Below are 16,136 nucleotides of genomic sequence, written 5' to 3'. Positions count from 1 at the left end.
ACGAGTGAAGTATCGAAAGGGAACGTACTCGGTTACTAATGTAACCTTGGTTCCCAAAGATACGGAACGAGTACTGCGTTACTTGCCATGCCACGAGGCTGCGGCTTCAGTGTCGTCGCTTAAGTCGATATGGCCTGAGGCCTATGGCAAAATGCCTACTTATATAGTTATACACTTTACCCCGCCCCTTTCGGCGAGAAGATTCGCGCGCTTTGTCGCCATAGGCCGAGCAGCTATGCCGCGCCATCATTGGTTCAACAATTTGTCTATGAGTGAACCAATGACGGTGCAGTTACACTGCGTTATTGAAAAGGCTTCAGTATGTTCCCCATACGCAGTACTCGTTCCGTATCTCAGGGAACCGAGGTTACATTAGTAACCGAGTACGATTTTTTTTAAAGTTTGATGTCCATCACAATGGACATTGGGTCTTTTTTTCTTTTTTTTTTTTCTTTTTTTGCAAAAATTTTGTCTTCTATGTTGTGATCAGAAGCTGTCATTCAGTTTTTCATTAGTTTTAGTGAAAAACAGAAATAGCAAATGTGAAATGAGTGCATACACTGCAACACACACACACACACAATCACACACACACACACACACGCACGCACATACACACGCACACACACACACACTGATGCCCTGATGTTATATGCACACAATCATATATGTATCAAAAACAGCAAGTACACACAACACACCCCACAAACACACACAGACATATATTCACATATTCCCATTCACCCACTGCAAACAACAAAAATAATAAAACAAGTTTTTTAAGAATTCATCTTATCATCTTACATTTTCTCTAAATTCGTATTGCATTGCTCTTTGTTACAGTATGTGTTCTTTTCAAAATATTCAATGCTATAGTTCACATATTGTGTTTGAACTCTAGCTCATAAGAACTGTATGGTTAAAATATGACAGTTTTTTGTTGCTTGAGCCCTGGTGTCCATTGTAGTGGACATGAAAAAAATCTACTAAAAAATGAGTTTGCACAAATTTTGTTTAGACTCATTTATACATTAAAGAAGAACAAATATCAAGTGGATACAATTTTTTTTTTTTTTTTTGCTCAGTGGAACATAATTCAGGTCTAAAGGGGTTAATGTAATATACACACATTTGTATTTTTTAGTTTGTTCTTGATTTGTTTAACATAACTAATAAGTGAAGAGTAACACAAACCTTAATTTATTATTCAAATGATTTGTAATGCATAAATATGAATTTACTATATAATAATCCTATTGGACATGTAAGAGCGACAGAGCTGTTTATGTCTTTGTAAAGCATTCTAACAATGTTTATAAACTTATAACCAAAACCAAAAGTGAGTAAGTTATCTAATAATCTTTTCTGGCTTTGGTATCAAAATTATAAGCCCTTGTTTCATAGTTGGCAATAAGTCTTTATTATTTATACAGTCTTGTAAGGTTTCAAATAAAAGATATTTTAGGTCATCCCATAGAATTTAAAAACAGAATCTGTAGTTAAACCATCAGGTTCTCTGTTTAATCGCTGCATCTAGCTCTTGTATGGAAATGTCTCACACAGTTCTCGACTATTTTGACGGGATATTCTTTTTTTTATCATCTGAAAATGAATTATAAGTGCGCCGGTCTGAGCTTGAGCGCGCTCATGGTGAAGCTGTTTGCAACTACAAGAATCACGTGACCGCGCGGCGGCGAGATCAAAGTTTGTCAGCTGCTCTGCGCGCTCCCTTCCAGTTGGTGGCTGTAATGCAGCTGAGTCAGTTTGCAGAACACCAGTAAACCTCAGAAGAAAAGTGAGAAGAGTGTTTCTGGAGGATCAATGGCGTTTCATCAATTGTTTTTGTGTCTAGTTTGTGTTTTAAATGTGTCACGAGCGCAAATTTACTCTGCGCTCTATGATGAGAAAACATCCCGTCTGTTCCTGAAAGAGGGACTTCAGACGGGCTCTGTCGCGGTCGCCAACTTCACTGACCACATCAACAACACAGGGTAAGGGTATTAATAACTTCATAAACCATATCAATAACACAGAGTAAGGGTATGAATAACTTCATAAACATCAATAACACAGGGTAAGGGTATTAATACCTGAGTATAATATGGCTGTGATTCAGGATCAGTTGTTTTGATAGTGAACTAATGCAAGTATACACGTTCAGATAAAATTTTAAAAGCCTTCCTCTCTCAAGATCCATTAATGTACTAAAAACATATTTAAATCAGTTCATGTGAGTGTAGTGGTTCAATATTAATATTATAAAGCCACAAGAATATTTTTGGTACGCCAAAAAACAAAACAAAATAACGACTTATTTGGTGATGGCCGATTTCAAAACACTGCTTCAGGAAGCTTCGGATCATAAATGAATCAGTGTGTCGAATCTGTTTGTTCAGAGCGCCAAAGTCACGTGATTTCAGCAGTTTGACGCGCAATCCAAATCATGATTCAATACACTGATTCATAACGCTCCGAAGCTTCCTGAAGCAGTGTTTTGAAATCGGTATGGTAGGTAATTAGCTAAATGAAATGTGTAGGATGTAAGATGATTGACAGGCTAGTTTCCGGTGACAGGAGAGCCCCAAAACTTGTCTACTCTTTTGCTACACACTCAAAAGTAAGTACTTTTTGTTCACAGAAAGAGTACATACTTTTAGGACGTAGTATAAGTAGGCAATTTGGGGTGCAACATCTGTTTTTGTTTTGGTCTTTGTGACCCCGCCCGCTGCCAATTTACCTAATATTATTTCGACACCCTGGGTTGCCAGTTGGTGGAAAACAGCGTATCGCACATAGCTGTCAACATTGAACACTGAAAATAAGGGAGATTTCCTGGAATCCATCCCCAAAATAAGGGATTTTTTTTACACAATTATTACCCACAAACTTTTAAAAAAAGCTCTAATCATTAACAAAGTCTAAAGAGTTTATAACTACACAATATATATTAAAGAATGGCAGACCAATGGATATGTTTAAAGTGCTTTATTTATGAACAAAATAAACATTACTTACACATTTTCATTTGCTACAACGTGTTTTAGCTTAATGTTGGGGGTAGGAGTGAGAAAGAAACCGTGAGAAAGAGACAGACAGACAGAAAGAATGTGTGAAAGAGGCAGTAAAGACAACCTTGTCACCCTTCAGAGGAATATTTGGACCTACATGGCTGCTTGTCAGGTAGTGGAAGGTGGTCTCCCATTTAGTCAAATATTGGCATAATGTCCTCTGTTTTGGTTGGTGGGTAATTATGTAATTTTGGCCGTCGGCGTCCTGATCCATCATCGCACATCACACTCATCTACTCTACTCTCCTTGAAGTTCAGTTCCCGCTACTTTTTCCTCCCACCCGCCGCTGCAACTGTCTTCTTCTTCTTCTTCGATAGTAGCCTAAGCTACTGTCTGTATACTGCCACCTGCTTGACTGGAGGTCTAGCAACCCAAGTGCAAGCCACTTCACAGACACAGATAGTTGCGTGTTCTGAGTTAACACAATCCGAGCGTAAAAATACGGGATATTTTACGGGAAAATACGGGAAGACAGCAGGAAAAGAGCTAAAATATGTGAGAAACCCGGAAAAAACAGGAGGGTTGACAGCCATGGTATCGCAGCCACGGAAGCCAGCGGACGAACTGGGTTAGAGATCGCAGATTCTACCAAACTTAAAATCCTCAGCATCTATCTACAATTTCTATGATCAGAGGCATATTAAAACGCAGATAAATCAACTCATCAACTTACACTGTAAGTCTCCTCGTTTTCCACTGTCTACTGCACTCGTTTCTGTTTTGAGCCCTCAATCCGGCAACCCGCGTCTGAGGAGGGGGACTGCAGTACCCATTACAACCACTAGCTGTCAATATTACATACTGCACTTTTAATCCTGGGTAAAGCAATCCTGAGATATCAGTTGCTTCACCTTTCACACACCTGAACCCTGAGTTAATGTTCTTATTTACATATTTGTGGTGTCAGTGTCACTGATTGGACGAACGCAGCACATGGCCTCTTTACATAAAGGCTGTAGCACAGTGCATCCTTGTATTGTAGTATTTTATCTAGTAGCGCCGCTATATTTATCTTTTGACAGGAATGAAGCTGAGGGAGTGAGGATAGATGTACAGTGTGTTAAAAGTTTGTTTTTACATTTGACAGAGTTGCTCCACGCTATGCTAGTTGAAAGCATGATTTGCCGCCATATTGGATGTGACGTCAAATGACGTGTCTCGCTGAGGTCAGGGTTGAGTTCACAGGTCTGATGTCCGATTTTGAGCAGCATTCCAGGCTATTTCCAAGTAGGAGTTGGGAAAATTCTGAATCTCATGAGTTGTCTTGAACGCAGCATAACATGCATTCTTAATCGTGTGAGCCAATGAGAGCAGTCATGGGGTGGAGCAGCACCTGTAGCTCCGCCCACCTCATTCTCGCACTGCTAACAGTTTTCTTGGGTGCTTCTGACAGGAGAGGCAGCAGTTCAGTCAAACTTTTTCACAACATTATATGAATGATTTTTGAAAAGGCATTGAATTAACATAAAATTAAGAAGGCTCCCTTACTGTTTAAATTAAGGGCAAGAAGTGTATATCTGTATATAAAAATATACATAAATAAAAAGAGTGAAATATCTAAAATACTCTATTACTATTAGATGAATAACAACAGTAGAAGTGCTGGAGATCATTTCTCTTTTATTTCTTCAGTCGGGGATCCAGTGTTGAACACTCGTGACAGAACTGTGGGAAATCTTTCTCACATTTTAGACCTTCAGAAGAATAAACTCAACAGAAAACTTGTTCACACTTCCTTCAGACAGAATCATGGCTGTTTATTTTCCGTTTTGTGTGAAAGTCATTTCAGACATCTGTGAACATTTCACTGTTAGTGAAAACTAATGAAAACCTAAATAACAAAAGTGGAAAAAAGCTGAAACTCAACCACATTAACCAACAAAACTAACAAAATAAAACTGACCGGTCAAATCAGTCAATTTTGAGCATTTACAATCAATCCACCTGCAGTAAACATGACACTAGATTTACATTCAGCTCTGTTCACTTTGGCAGCTCTGAAACAGAATATAATGGAAGAAACAACAACAAAACTCAAACAAAACACTAAATAAAAAATTAAAACTCAACAAAAACTGAACTGAAAGAATAAATTGAAATCCATCTGGGTAGTCCGGTTTACAGTCGACTAAATACATGGGCATTTTACTCTAGTTTTAATGAATAAAAAAATGAGTCACATTTTCGTCATACAGCAGCATGAGGTTGTGCTGATGGCGCTCGGACAGTATCTGTTACCCGCAGTCAGTGAAGCTCTCACAGTCAACGCTGAACCTGAAAGAACTGGAGAGATGAGACGCGTCTATGAAGATGTACTGATGACGTGATGACGGAGGAACTGCCCTCCCTGATCCAGCGGTTCTGCTTTAGTGATTCCAAGACCGTGTGGCTGAGATGAGCTGTGCTCTGAGTTCATGGCCTGGAGATGCTGTCAGATGTCAAGTTTCTTGTTATCAGTTGTCGTGTCAAAAGATCATTCTCCTCCCCAAACGTAGTCTCGATCCTGTTTTTGAAACACTCACACCGGCGCTGATTCTCGTCATGTCGTCACACAGTTTTGCAGCTGTTAGGGTGGATCTGGGTGTTTTTTGGCTCCTATTGACTCTTAAAACCGAAGTGTTGAAAACAACAACCTTTTTATATTTTCTAGATAAGGACGACACATTTTGTGTTACTTTTAACTCAACCAGAGTGTTATTCCTCTCAACACAGAAAGATTTAGATCTTTTACACACAAATGTGTTTTCATCACATGGTTTGTGTCAGATGTTTTTTGTAAAATTGGGTCAGAAAATATCACATGCATGTAGTACAAAAACAACAAAACACACATTAAGATATTTTTGATGAAATCTGAGAGGTTTATGATTCCAAAGACAGCAATATAATCAACACTTTCAAGGTCCAGAAAGGAACTAAAGACATTGTTAAAACAGTCATGTGACTGCAGTGGATCAACCTTAATGTTATGAAGAGACGAGAAATATTATTGCACTGTATAAAGAATACTTGCTTCAGGATTATTTTGCACATTTCGTGATATTCTAGAGTATGATTAAATGAGAAGAAGAGCATTATAGAGTGAAGGTGTTTCTCAGTGGAGATGACGGTAACACAGCTTGGACTTGAACAATGCTCCATAAACTGATGTGTGTGTGTGTGTGTGTGTGTGTGTGTGTGTGTGTGTGTGTCAGGTGGGCGTATCTGGAGGTCAGCACCAGCACCGCCTATAATGACTCGCTGCAGGCGTACGCGGCCGGACTCGTGGAGGCTCAGGTCACCTCACAGGTATGACACCTCACAAATAAACCATAATGACATGGATCAGTCTTTAATAAGGGCCTGTAGATATGTTTTATGATTGTATGAAGTGATGCTATTGGTCAAATTTTTTTCAGTCGTTACCTTCCGCAAATATGAAAACAAAACCAAAACTGGGACATTTTATGCAACTTAGAAATCCTGGACAGGACGCGTCCTGGGAGAATGGCGCATATGGTCACCCTACAAAAAGGGCTTTAATTTTGAGAAGGACACATTAACAAAAAATAATGATAATACAGGCACAGATATAAAGTCGCACTCTCAGGCTCTTAAAAATAAAGCTGCTTTATTGGCGTCGATGGCTCCATGAAGAACCTTTAACATCCATGACATCTTTCCATTCCATAAAAGACACTTTATAGTGAAAAAAGGTTCAGATGTTCTTCACACAAAGACAAACTGGTCACTGAAAGGTTCTTTGGGGAACCAGACATGGTTCTTCTACGGCATCTTTTGGAGCCTTTATTTTTAAGAGTGCTAATGTGGCCTTCAAGTGGAGTCACGATACGTTCTGTGACGTTTTGTTACACTTCCTGTATTCTGTCCCATGTGCCATTTTGTAGTCAGTTTGTAGTTTTTCCCAGTTCTTCCCCAGGTGTGTCTGATGAACTCATCTTGTTAAGCTTGTGTGTTTAAATACACCTTGAGTTTCTCTTGCTCGTTGTCAGTCATTGGATGTTTCCTGTCTTGATTTTACATTAAAATCTCTCCTGCAGTTAGATCCGTTCCTAGCATTACAATATGGATGTGAACGATGGCAGCAAATAATCTCTTGTGAAGTGATTTTAATTTTACATGCTTTATTCTGATATTTAGATGCTGTACAAAATAGCTTCAAGAAAAGATGTAAAGTTAATGGCCAAACACTTACGGTTTGCTTTGCCAACATTTGTCACATATCATTCCCTCATTTTTTTTATAGAAATTAATTTAGAAGAAATTAACTTTTCTAGCTGATGCACACGCCATCAAGCATGTAGGTCGTCCTGATTTGCCTTTTTAGTGTAAATAGTGCAGTTCGGATGCCCAGATGATGCATTAAATTAACCGAACAAACAATGTGTAGATGTTGGACACGTCTGATGAGTTCAGAGTCTGTCATTACCACATACTGTAACATGCACATGTGTGACATGATGAGAGATCATGTGCTGGACACAAATAGACAACACTTCATGATAGGCAGCAGATCCATGAGCACTGCTGAGTGAGTGCGATCTTCTCCTGTGGTCTGCCGCAGCTCATCTACCAGCACTGGATGAACACACTGATGGGTTACTGCGGGCCGTTCGCTCGAGACGTCGGCTACTGTGAGCGGCTCAAAGACTACATCAGCACCAACCTGCAGTGGCTCGCGCAGCAGATGGACGCGCACACCGACTGTCCGTACTGGCATCAGGTGACTGCTTCACTTCAGCTGCAGGCCTTTCTCTAACATCCCGTCTTATTCCACTGTCTGTGTAAACATTACACCCACTTGACAGTTAAATGTCCTGATAATTCACTCTCCTCCATGTCATCCCAGATGTTCATGTGTTTCTTACTTCAGTGGTAAAGAAATGAAGGTTTTTGAGGAAAACATTCCAGGATTTGTCTCCATATAGTGGACTTCACTGGGGTTCAACGGGATGAAGGTCCAAATGTCAGTTTCAGTGCAGCTTCAAAGAGCTCTACATGATCCCAGACGAGGGCTGGGTATTGACACAATTTTCAAGATTCGATTTCTATTAACGTGATTTCGATTCGATATTGATTATTTTGGATCAGTTAGAGTACATGCCGGGAGTCAGCTGGTGCTACTGTAATAATATTGAAGGTTAAATTAACTTTATATACAAAGACTTAAATTACACTCAATGATGTTTTTATTATAAATAAAGTTTAGAATTTCATAATCATATTTCTACTCCAAATATATAAACATTTAAATGGTGGCTGTCATAACTGATTTATTCAAACATGCATTAAATATTGAAGAACATTATAATGAATATGTAACGGTGCATAGCTATATTTATCTTTCTAGAGCACTTTTCTAGCTGACTAATGAGTTTATGGTCACTGAATGTGTGTTTCTGAGGTAAATGTGACGTCACGTGACATTGAAGCTGTTTTATTGAGGTTGAAGCACTGATTGAGCGATTACACGAGACATGATACGGATTTCAGTAAGTTGTACTGTATATTTTAACATACCTTCAGATGTTCATGTTTATTTCGCTGTAACTGGTATTAAAGCGGAGGAGAGGATGATCACATGCTTCTCTTTAACTGAGGCGCTAAAGCGATCTGTCACGCCACATTAAACAGCGGCAAAACGCTATTTATTTTTTGAATCTCATAATAAGATGGACGTCATTTGAAATCTGAGACTTTGCTTCATATCAAAAGTAACAAAGATTATTGTGATTTATTGGATGGGAGGAGCTACATATTCTGCTCATTCATCAACTGAAAACAGCCTAGACTAATCGATTCTTGGGATTTAAGAATCAATAGTGGTTCGTAAAAATGAGAATCGATTAAAATCGAGAAATCAATATTTTTCTACCCAGCCCTATCCCAGACGAGGAATAAGAGTCTTATCTAGAGAAACCGTTGGCTATTTTCTAAACAAAATAAACATTATATACTTTTTAACCACAAATGCTCGTCTTGCACTGCTCTGTGATGCTCCACGCATTACGTAATCATGTTGGAAAGGTCACGTGACATGGGTGTAAGTACCGATCCAGTGTTTACAATGTGAACGTCAAAGACTAAGTCAAACGGCCTTTACAAAAAAAGGTAAAACAACGATGTCGGACGATTTTGAAGTTCGAGGAGAAAATGATGGAGTTTTCCGCGGTACTTTCCAACATGATTACGTCATGCGTGGAGCATCACAAAGCAGTGCAAGACGAGCATTTGTGTTTAAAAAAAATATAATGTTTATTTTGTTTAGAAAATGTCTGATGGTTTCTCTAGATAAGACTCTTATTCCTCATCTGGGATCATGTAGAGCTCTTTGAAGCTGCACTGAAACTGACATTTGGACCTTTAACCGTTTGAAGGCCATTGAAGTCCACTATATGGAGAAAAATCCTGGAATGTTTTCCTCTTAATTTCTATTCAACTGGAGAAAGAAAGACATGAACATCTTGGATGACATGGAGGAGAGTAAATTATCAGGAACTAATCCTATTGACCTCGATCACCTTCTGACGGTCATTTTAATTTGTGCATTCTCATTCTTGCATTAATTTGCATACTGAAGAGTGATTGGTTGCTGTTGCATCAGTGTCACTGACTGAAGGGGGAAGCGTCTCTAAAGCTACAGGACTGTTTTTCAGCCTCTTCTAGTTTATGGCCTGTTCTCTTTCAGGTCCGTTTGTCTCTGCTGCAGCTGAAGGGTTTGGAGGACGGCTACAATGGGCAGGTTGAATTTCCTTTAGGGAGTCTTTCCATCAACCCCATGGGCTTCCTGTGAGTATAGCTTACTATAGCCTTTTTTCTTTAGTCCATCTGCATTATTATTATTATTATTATTATTATTATTATTATTATTATTATTATTGCATGTGCGCTCTTCCTTTCTGCATTACCGTTCAGCCTTTTCCAGATGGGAGGAGACCTGGAGGACCTGGAGGCTGCGCTCAACAAATCCAGCCGCTCTCGGAGCGTCGGCTCGGGCTCGTGCTCCGCTCTGATCAAACTCCTTCCGGACGGCAAGGATCTGCTGGTGTCACATGACACGTGGAACACCTACCAGTCAATGCTGCGGATACTGAAGAGATACAGCTTCGCTTTCCACGCGTCTCCCACAGGTGTGAACACGATCATGAGTGTGTTCACTTAGTTTGTGTCCTATATTGTACTAATCTCTGTTCCTGCAGGAAAGGACATTATTCCCGGGAGAACTCAGGTGTTTTCCTCCTATCCTGGCAGTATTTTCTCCGGCGATGACTTTTATCTGCTCAGCAGTGGTTTGGTCAGACTCTTTTAATCGTAGTTAAACTGTTATCTTGTTGGATGGAGCAGTGCTTATTTCTTTAATATTTGTGTGTTTTCTTCAGGTGACTTTGGAAACCACGATTGGCAACAGTAACCCTGACCTGTGGAAGTTTGTGCAGCCCCGCGGCGCTGTCATGGAGTGGCTCAGGAACATCGTGGCCAATCGACTCGCTGAAAGCGGTCAGGCGTGGGCGGACATCTTCAGCAAGCACAACAGTGGGACGTAAGCAACTTTTAATGCATCATGCATGCATAATTAATAAACAAGAACATTTGAATAAAAGCAGATGGTCAGAGTAAATTGAGATGCATGCTTGGCCAGGTACAACAATCAGTGGATGGTGGTCGACTACAAGCTCTTTGTCCCGGGACAGCAATACTCAAAACAAGGGCTCTTCACAGTTCTGGAGCAGATCCCGTAAGTGTGAAATCGTCTCCGCACCAGGCATTCATACACTAGAGGTCAGACGTTTGGAATAATTAAGATCATTTCATGTTTCTGAAAGAGTCTCTTCTGCTCACCAGAGCTGCATTTATGTGATCAGAAACACAGTAACATTTTTAAATCAGCTGTTTTCTATGTGAATATACAGTAAAGTCTTCAGTGTCACATGATCCTTGTGGATTTTTGTGGAGACTGTCATACATTCCCATTCAAAAGTTTGGAGTATGTAAGTTTAAAAAAATAAATCAGTACTTTTATTCATCAAGGATGCATTAAATTGATCAAAAGTAAAAATAAAAGATTCTGTTTCAAATGTTCTTTTGAACTTTCTTTTCATCAAAGAATCCTGAAAAATGTAATGCATCACAGTTTCCACAGAAATAAGAAGCTGTCAACACTGATCATGTTTCTTGAGCAGCATATCATCATATTAGAATGATTTCTGAAGGATCATGTGACACTGAAGACTGGAGTAATGATGCTGAAAATTCAGCTTTGATCACAGGAATAAATTACACTTTACTATATATTCACATAGAAAACAGCTGATTTACATTGGAATAATATTTAACAATTTCTACTGTGTTTTTGATAAAATAAATGCAGCTTTGGTGAGCAGAAGAGACTCTTTTAAAACATTAAATGATCTTAATTATTCCAAACTTTGACTGGCTGTGTAACTCAAATGAAAAATCATTACTTCTTGAATAATAAACTCATTGATCAGCTGTGGAAACTGTGGTGTCTTCTGTCTGTTTCCTCAGTGGGATGATCGTAACAGCAGACAGATCGGAAGAGCTGTATAAGACAGGATACTGGGCCAGCTACAACATCCCGTGAGTAAAGAGACTCGCTGCCTCTGTCACAGCTGCACGGCCGTCAGACATTTGTGTAAATATTACCTGGTTTTTAACCGAACATAACTCGTTTATGGAGACTGACGGACATTGCAATATTCTTGGAAGTATTTTTTAGGTGGAAGAATGTTTTAGAAATGTTGTTTTCTGTGGACAGATGGTCATCAAGCGTAACGCTGAAGTCCGTGTCTGTAGTTATAGTTGAGTTGAGAGAACGGTACATCCGTCTGGACACGGATTGAGTTCCAGCAGCTCATTCCTGTGAATAACACCTCATTGATTTAGGCACATTTATCAAATTAATTTACTTTGGACAGTTGAGAAATTTCATCTTGCTCTCCAAACTTCACTTGTAAAGTTGTCATGTGATGAAGTCATGTGTGCATTTATAGTATTTTAGACATAAATGTAAGATTTAAGATGAGTCTATATTTAAGCGGTTCACACAGATCACTTGTTCCCACCACAGAATAATAAAAAATAAGAGGTAATTGCCAGATATAAACTTGCAATTCTGACTGTTCAAGTTATAAAGTCCAAAGTGCAAGATATATAAAAGTCATCTCACGATACTTTTCACACAGTTGTGATTTTACAAGAAAAAAGTCAGAACTGTGAGGTGAAAAAGTTGCAGTTACTTTTTTTTATTCTGTGGCAGAAAAGATAAGCGATTAATAACCATCTTTGCTGGAAAAGTTGTAAAGAAGAAGTTGAAGTGGAGAAGAGAAACCACAGAGTCGCTCTCTCAGCAGTGTTGATGTATTTATTATCTAAGTGTGAATCACATGACACACTGACCTCATCTGTCACAACCTCATAATGTCCATCTTCTGTCTGTAATCGCACACTTCTGTCTGCTGACGGATGAAGAGAGACTAAACCGCTGACAGAAGTCAATTCTCCTTTATTTATATAATGATTTATACAATACAGATTGTTTCAAATCAGCTTTACAGTGATAAACAGAAAAATAATGATCGATGATGCAAACAGGGTTCATTTCAGTGTATTTGCTGTAGGGTTATTGTTTAGTTTATGGTTACACCATGTCTTAACCAGACGTGATGGAAGAGGAATTTGGCGAGACACAGTTTGTCTGTTCACACCAGACACGACACGCCTATGAGACGCAACCAAATCAATCAAAAATCACAGCCAATCAGAAGAGCATGTGGGCGGAGTCTCTCTGTAAGCACACTGCCCTCGCTATTAAATCAATCGAAAATCACAGCCAATCAGAAGCATTAGACGCTTTTGACATTTAAAGCACATAATCAGTATCTGAAGTTATCATTATCATACTTTGCCTGTTGTTCCAGCCACGACTTTGCAGAAATAGAAATAATTTCTAAGGTAGAACCATTTCGAACTCTGTTTAACATGGAATAGACACCTTTCATCACGTGTTGTGGCATCGTACCACGTCTGGTTAGGACATGGCGTTAGTTCCTCACACCTACAGGCAATTCCCAGCCTCCAATTCTGTACATTCCTGTCCTGCATGTCTTTGATTGTGGGGATGGAATCCCATGTGAACTGAACACAGAGAGGCCAGGACTGGAGCCACTGTGACTAAAACATGCTAGAGATCTGGAGCACAGCAGTTGTTGTTTTCTGTGCAGGTACTTCGAGGAGGTGTTCAATGCGAGCGGAGGTCAGGAGCTGGTTCAGAAATACGGGTCCTGGTTCTCCTTCAGCGAGAATCCACGAGCACAGATATTCCGCAGAAACCAAACTCTGGTCACGGACATCGAGTCCATGGTGCGTCTGATGAGGTACGGTCCCGCTGCGTGCCTTCAGTTCTTGTGTTTCTTTGATGGCTTCCGTCTTCATTTGGCCCTTGCATGTGTCTGTGTACTGCAGGTATAATAACTATATGGAGGACCCGTTGTCCCGCTGCGACGCCTGTGACCCCGTTCAGAACGGTGAGAACTCCATCTCTGCCCGATCCGACTTGAATCCTGCCAACGGCACATATCCGTTTGGAGCTCTGAAGCAGCGGCCTCATGGTGGAACGGACATGAAGGTCAGTAGCGATAGCTGCGCTCCCATCCAGAGTGATGAATTTAACTTGTGCCCAAACTTGGAGTATTACTTGCGGCTGATATCACACTTTTCCTAACATTCCTGTTATCCTGCAGATGACGAGCTTCGGCCTGTTCCAGCAGTTCCAGCTCTTGGCGGTCAGCGGTCCGACCTGGGATCAGACGCCCGTGTTCCAGTGGAGCAAATCTCCGTACAGCGACCTCCTGCACATGGGCCATCCGGACCGCTGGGACTTCAGCCCCGTCCACGTCAGATGGTCCACATGAACGGCTAACTTTCATTACCTGTCCTAATCCAGAAGCCCATGATCAACATGATGACTGCAATCTCAGGAAGAAATCAGCCGCAGTATTTTGATTATAAGAAACTGATATTTTGACCAAGAGAAGTGTTTGTGCAGTGATGCTTTCTGAAAGAGATCCTCTGAAATGTTCTGTGTCTGTGGAATGACAATAAATCAAGACGTGATTGTTCTGTTGCCTCATGTGGTCTCGGAAGCGTTTCCTTGCATTCTCGATGTGATTATATGAACTATTTTTATTAAAAGAATCCATCATAAGCCAAGTTACATGTGAAGAATGCATTTAGGTGTAGATGTGGGGTGGGGAGGTGTTTTAAAAAGGGAACCTTCAAATCCTGTAAAATTCCTAAATTGCAGTACATCCAGTCTTAACTGAAACCGCTTTGTTTCATCAGACAAGCAGATAATAGATGTGTTTGAGTTCATGAAGATTGGCGTCTGAATTGCAGAAGTGCATGCTGGTTAGAAATTTTGTCTGACTTGCAACAGTGCCAACACCACATGACTGTGACATATGGCATCAATGCACCACGAGAGCAGTTTCTCAAGAGCAGCTGCACGAGCTCTGATGATGACACAGCAGAGAGAGGGTTATAGGGTACAATGTGTCAAAAATTATTGATTTATGACCCCCATAAAAATATCCCCCCCACCCCTCCCTCTGGACTGGACACCTGTTTTTGTCCTCCCCCCACTGCCCCTCCCTATTACCCCTACTAAGGAATTTATGACTGTGTTTTGGACTTTGTGTGTTTTGAAGTGAAAATGTTTGAAAACGATCAAAAAGTATTCAAAAATGGTATAACAGTGTATCGGGGTGACAGACATGTGCTTTCAAGGGATGTTTTTATTAAAGAAAGTTATTTCACATAATTGAATGTTTTTTAAAAAGACATTAACGAATTGTACAAACACAAAGACAATTTAAAAATGTTATCAGATTTTCTGAAACAAATGTATAAAACAAGTGCATTAACATTAAGTGTATTAAACAGTGTTGTTAAAAGACAAATGTTTTTTTTTTTAAAAAGCAAAAAACATTTCTAACATTGCAATTTACTGTTAACATTTTAGCAAAAAATAATTCTTACACTGCACCATGAAAGACATCCTATCTCTTCGTTGTCAAATACAGAATGAAGTCAGAACGTCCTGTGAAATCGGTCCCAAGTCTCCGCCCCAACACACCTCCAAACATCGATGTCATCCGCCCCTAACACGCCCCCCAACACCGGAGGGATAGATGAGAGCAGAGATGCACATTTAAATGGGAATAAAATAAAATAACACTTATAAATAATGATGTTTTAACATTCTTTAGTTCATTAACTCATTAACTGTTCATTAATTTGAGTTCTTTAATTGATTTATTCACTCTTTGATAGCATCATCCACCGCTCTCACTGGGGGAAATTTATATATGGAGTAAAGTATATTGAAACTGTTTAAAACTATGTGCTTTAAAATTAAAAAACATGAAACGTGGGAGGTAAACAGTTTTTTCACACACATGTAACACATCATGCGACTTTAAAGTGATGCGGTTTGTCAAAAACAAAAAACGTAGGCTAGCATTCAGGCATAGTAAAATGTTATCAGAAAACATTATGCTTTAAAATTTTAAAATGTAAAAAAGAATGTATTGGGTGACAGACATTAGGGAGTCAAGGGATGTTTTTATTAAAGAAAGTTTTGTTTCCACATACATTTGTACAGTTTTTATTTTGAAGACATAAAAATAAAGTGTACCATTTAAAACACGAAGGCTTAAAATATATTTTAAAGAGGTTACCAGAAAAAGTAAAAACAAGTTAGAGAAAGCATTTCAATTACATTAAAAACCAAAAAGTCAATGTTCAAACATTTAAAACATTTTCAGAAAAAAAGTTAAACAAGTCAGAAAAAGCCTTTTCATCACATGAAAAACATTAAAGTCAATGTCCAATCATTTAAAAATGTAAAACAAGTTTTCCAAACACAGTTTTAAAAAGGGTAAAAACAAAAAAAGTCAGACATTTTAAAACATTATCAGAAAAAGTGCTTTGAACAAGTTAGAGAACGTTTTTCACATACATTTGAAGAAAGCTTCTTTCACAATAAC

At 39.3% G+C, this 16,136-nt stretch overlaps 1 protein-coding gene across 1 annotated transcript; it reads left to right on the top strand.

Moving 5' to 3' along the window:
* The first annotated feature begins 1,749 nt into the window (after window positions 1–1,749).
* Window positions 1,750–15,046, top strand: plbd2 (phospholipase B domain containing 2). The gene is made up of 12 exons (XM_067410744.1): window positions 1,750–1,991; window positions 6,264–6,357; window positions 7,634–7,792; window positions 9,758–9,858; window positions 9,985–10,199; window positions 10,269–10,363; window positions 10,449–10,609; window positions 10,709–10,804; window positions 11,596–11,667; window positions 13,311–13,463; window positions 13,552–13,714; window positions 13,830–15,046. Exons 1-12 carry the CDS (start codon window positions 1,822–1,824, stop codon window positions 13,998–14,000), a joined length of 1,650 nt encoding a protein of 549 aa, XP_067266845.1. The 5' UTR covers window positions 1,750–1,821; the 3' UTR covers window positions 14,001–15,046.
* The last annotated feature ends 1,090 nt before the right edge of the window (window positions 15,047–16,136 follow it).

The sequence above is a fragment of the Chanodichthys erythropterus genome, chromosome 14 (genome assembly GCF_024489055.1).
Source record: "Chanodichthys erythropterus isolate Z2021 chromosome 14, ASM2448905v1, whole genome shotgun sequence".
Lineage (NCBI taxonomy): Eukaryota > Metazoa > Chordata > Actinopteri > Cypriniformes > Xenocyprididae > Chanodichthys > Chanodichthys erythropterus.
This window is presented reverse-complemented; position numbering and strand designations above follow the sequence as displayed.

Coding starts and splice junctions, on each gene's coding strand:
- plbd2 (XM_067410744.1), top strand. CDS start 1,822: ATGGCGTTTCATCAATTGTTTTTGTGTCTAGTTTGTGTTTTAAATGTG. Junction 1,992..6,263: donor GACCACATCAACAACACAGG/GTAAGGGTATTA, acceptor TGTGTGTGTCAG/GTGGGCGTATCTGGAGGTCA. Junction 6,358..7,633: donor AGGCTCAGGTCACCTCACAG/GTATGACACCTC, acceptor GGTCTGCCGCAG/CTCATCTACCAGCACTGGAT.